Below are 3,895 nucleotides of genomic sequence, written 5' to 3' on the forward strand. Positions count from 1 at the left end.
GTATTGCAATGTCGTCATTAAAAAAGTCAAGTATCGCGTAACAAAGGATTCTAGACTATGAAGTATTTTTTTTTTTTAAATCTTTTGCTTTGGGTTGCACGCTGTTATGTTCTCATCTAGTCATCAATATGTCTAAGTCAACTCGCCCCGTTTCAATCCCCACTCTCCAGGGTTCATCTATTTCTCTATATAAATACCTAGTCAGAAACCCGCTCACGACCATCTAACACATCTCAACCAATACAAGCTCTTTGATGAATCCATTAAGAATAAGACTAATTGACAGAAAAAGACTCGACTCTAACCATGGTCTTTCGCCGAAAAATGCTCTTGCTTATTCTGTCCCATGATTACCTGGGGAGGGAGTCAAGATGGTTTTTGTCTCCATGCCAAATGGCATACATTCGTACGTCCAGACGATGATGCCATATTGAAGTGTTGAATATCGCTTCACAACAGGTTCAGTGCAATCCTTCTGCTGTATTTCCCTGGCATCCGATGATTTTAATTGGAGTGATTGTGCTCATGACCTAGGCTACGTATTTTACTTTTTCCCGCTAATAAATTGAGTCTATGCTTGGAACCTTGGTAAAATAAAGATATGCATATACAGAGATATAGATAGGCGACCACTTGAATGTGTTTTTTTTGCTAGGCTTGAACCTCTGAAAGTATCAACAGCACACTCCGTTGAATCTCCGCTTGAAAGTCAGATAGGCGCGCTCATGGCATCCCCATTGATTCAACAGGGTAAACTCGTACACACAAACTAACACGCGGTCTTTTCCATACCACTCGATGAACCTTCGGCGTGGAATCACTTGATACCACGTCAGCGATTGGATTGAGGAGCAATCAATGTTGAACCGGGCGTTTCAAGCCTGGATGCCAAGAGACTGAGCTTGTCTTCGAACTTCGATCTTCTTGGTTGGTGCTCATCACTGATTGCCAATTAAGCGTCAGTCAGATGTGGTCAACAGCATGGTTGGCTTGATGGTGGGCTTGGAGCTTGGTTTGGTGGGCATCTGCCTGGACCCTGGAATGAGTGAGCAAGTTAAACAGAAAATCAAATGGAAAGTAAAGACTCTTTTTCCAAGACCTTTGATCTTGTTTAATAGAAGGGGCCCATTTTCCCACAAATTTGACAGCCTAAACGAGGTTGGGAAGAGGCATGGTAGATTACGAAACAAACTATTCTTGATATGGCATCAAAACAAGTGACTCAAATGCATGCTAATTCAAACAAGAATAATCGACCCTTGAATTGGTAGAAGCTGGCTCACAAAGCGCCCTCTGAAGTGCAGAACGTAAACAACCCCTATTTTGTGTAGCGTAGGAAGCCTATGGCAAGCGTGATTTCAAGGAAACGCAACAATGAAGTGAAGTGTAATGAAAGTCTTTTCGTGAGCTACAACATCTAGTTAGTATTCGATCGGGTCGATCGGGTCGATCAAGAGGAGCCATGCCAATTGAAACACTACAGTCCATATGAATTCATCTCTTCCCCAAACCTGCCAAACAAATTCTATCCTCTCTTATTGGCTCAGTCGATAACCTAAGCCAAAGACCACTGAAAATTATGGACGTACCTCGGCCAAGACTCGTCATACCAAAAAGCCAATGCAGCCGCAAGTACATTGAGGCTGTGTGTAGAAACTTTCGCCCGATTTGTTGGTCAAGATATATAAGGGCTGGCTGGCAGGCATAGGTTGAAAATTGCGTTTTCTCGAGCTTCAAGAAAGCTGTGGACAGGACGAACCTGCATCATGACAAGGCTCTTGGTGCAGCCCTGATGGCTAGTCTTGGTCATTGAGGTACGTCCATAATTTTAAGTGGTTTATGCCTAAACTTCTAAGAGCTCGAGGGTGGCAAGTCTACTCTCGGTATCCTTCAACAAACGAGATCCACATTGAAAGAGTTTCCACTCACCCTCATGGCGTTGCAGGAGTGCAAACCCAAGGCCCTTGAACTTGGACCCATCCGTTTGGAGGATGGTCTTGGTTCCCAGCTGGCATATTCCCAAATTGAGTGGTGAGGCAAGTACGGACTTGACTTGCTCAAACACACATTGAAGTGAAATCCCTTCACACCACCACTTCAGAGATTGGATTGAGGAGCAATCAATGTTGGGCAGGCCGTTTCAAGGCTGGATGCCAAGAGACTGAGCTTGTCTTCGAACTTAGGAGAGCATGCATGGCTTGGACTACGGTCTGGGTGGTGGGCATCACTGACGGGCAATTAAGCGACAATCCCATGTGGTCAACAGAGTGGTGGTTGGCTTGACGGACGACATCTTCCCGGACACTGGAATGAGTGAGCAGCAAGTCGAACGGTAAAATCAGCTGGAGAGTGAAGACTTTATTCAAGACCTTGGATTTCATTTAATAATGGCAAGCGTGACTTGAATGAAACACTACAAAGTGTAATAACCATCTTTTCATGATCTGCAATATGCAGTCACTGATCAAGTCAGGTAGGTAGGTTGATCAATAGAAGAGCCATACAAATCACAAGTCAATCCATCAAATCTAAAAAAAGGAGGAGGTCCTGGTATACCCAACGAAACCAAACATGGGCCTTGTTTCTCACCCAATAAGGAAGCTGGCGGTCTGATGACCTGATGATCTGATGATCTGATGGCCCCCTGACCCCATGCATCAGAAATCGATCATGTAGGCCAGAACTCTTCATCCAAGACGTATCTGAAGATTGGCCCAACCACTGACCCAATCCCAACCAAGCATGTGGATTTGGTTTCTCCCGGATCAGACAGGATCCGGGGTACTTATCCAGGTGACCAACGTAAAGGTACCACATGCATCCAACACCCGGTTTTTTTTTTGTGTTTTTTTTTTTTGTGTTTTTTTTTTTTTAATTATCTTTTAAATTAAAAAACATGGGACTTTTACTTTACTATTTATAAATAAATTATAAATAATCTAAATATGAGGGAGGTCATGTTTTTGAAAGCCAATTAAAATTCTACTCGTCCCCAAATGAAAGAAATATGTACAACCCAAATGACAGTTGACCTCTAAAACCTCTAAACATTAGTTACAACACAAAAAACCGCCTTACTTTCCGCAACGCCTTGTTCCACCAGCGCCGCTTTTTCCGATGGGCATCCCAAAATCCATCCATATCCTCGTCATCCTCCTCCTCGGTTCCATAACCATCATCATCATCATCCACGGGTCCATCGTCCTCCACGGATTCATCGTCGTCCTCCTCCTCGGATCCATCCATCAGGTCCTCCATTGCCCCAGGGTAGATGAGGGGACAAAAATGTCCAAAGGCCGAAAGGTAAAGCCCGTAGTTGATCCTCGGGGCCTCCACGGGAACGGCAACTACGGGGAATCCACGGCTTCCATCGCCCAGTTCCTGAAATTGAAAAAAAATTGGCCCCATCGTCTCCACAGGTCCTCAAAGGGCTGGAATCCACTGGAATCCACTGGAATATCCTCTGGAATCCTGACCACGGGTTTCAGGAGATCCGGAAATCCTCGGAAAATCGTCCAGATGTCGACTGGTTTCCACGGGTGCGGGGTTTGAAAATGCGGTCAAGACTTGGCGTGTCTACGGCGGAAACGTGAAGCCACGACTGCTACCCTCTAAAGGGGGAAAGCGGCCACGTAACTGGCTGGCTGGCTGAATGGCTGCCCGTGATTGGCCGTTGAGTGGGCGGCTCTGATTGGTGGTTGTTCAACGGGTTTTCTGCCACGTGATTGGCTGTCTTCCCTTTCTTGCCTGCCAACACTTGTTGGACCACTTGGACCAGTTGGACCAGTTGGACAACCAACGAACCAACGAGCGAACGCAGAAACGCATGATGAGACACGGACAACAGACTATGCATATACAAGGACGACCAGCCATAGAAGCACAAGCACAAGCG

The 3,895-nt window shown here is 45.5% G+C and overlaps 1 protein-coding gene across 2 annotated transcripts; it reads right to left on the bottom strand.

The window, feature by feature from the left end:
* Positions 1-928: 928 nt before the first annotated feature.
* LOC131892572 (uncharacterized) lies at positions 929-3,661 on the bottom strand. Of its 2 annotated transcripts, XR_009374590.1 has the most exons (3): positions 2,370-2,856; positions 1,930-2,304; positions 929-1,036 (listed from the first exon to the last, which is right to left on the bottom strand). XR_009374590.1 is itself a non-coding variant. In XM_059242371.1 (2 exons), the coding sequence occupies exons 1-2, from the start codon at positions 3,406-3,408 to the stop codon at positions 2,260-2,262; spliced, it is 375 nt and encodes a 124-aa protein (XP_059098354.1). In that variant the 5' UTR covers positions 3,409-3,661; the 3' UTR covers positions 1,048-2,259. The 2 variants fall into 2 exon arrangements, 1 of the variants encoding a protein (XP_059098354.1); XM_059242371.1 differs by lacking the exons at positions 929-1,036; positions 2,370-2,856 and adding an exon at positions 3,079-3,661 and having other exon boundaries at positions 1,048-2,304.
* Positions 3,662-3,895: the final 234 nt, after the last annotated feature.

Source organism: Tigriopus californicus, unplaced genomic scaffold, assembly GCF_007210705.1.
Source record: "Tigriopus californicus strain San Diego unplaced genomic scaffold, Tcal_SD_v2.1 Contig52, whole genome shotgun sequence".
In the NCBI taxonomy this organism is placed as follows: domain Eukaryota; kingdom Metazoa; phylum Arthropoda; class Copepoda; order Harpacticoida; family Harpacticidae; genus Tigriopus; species Tigriopus californicus.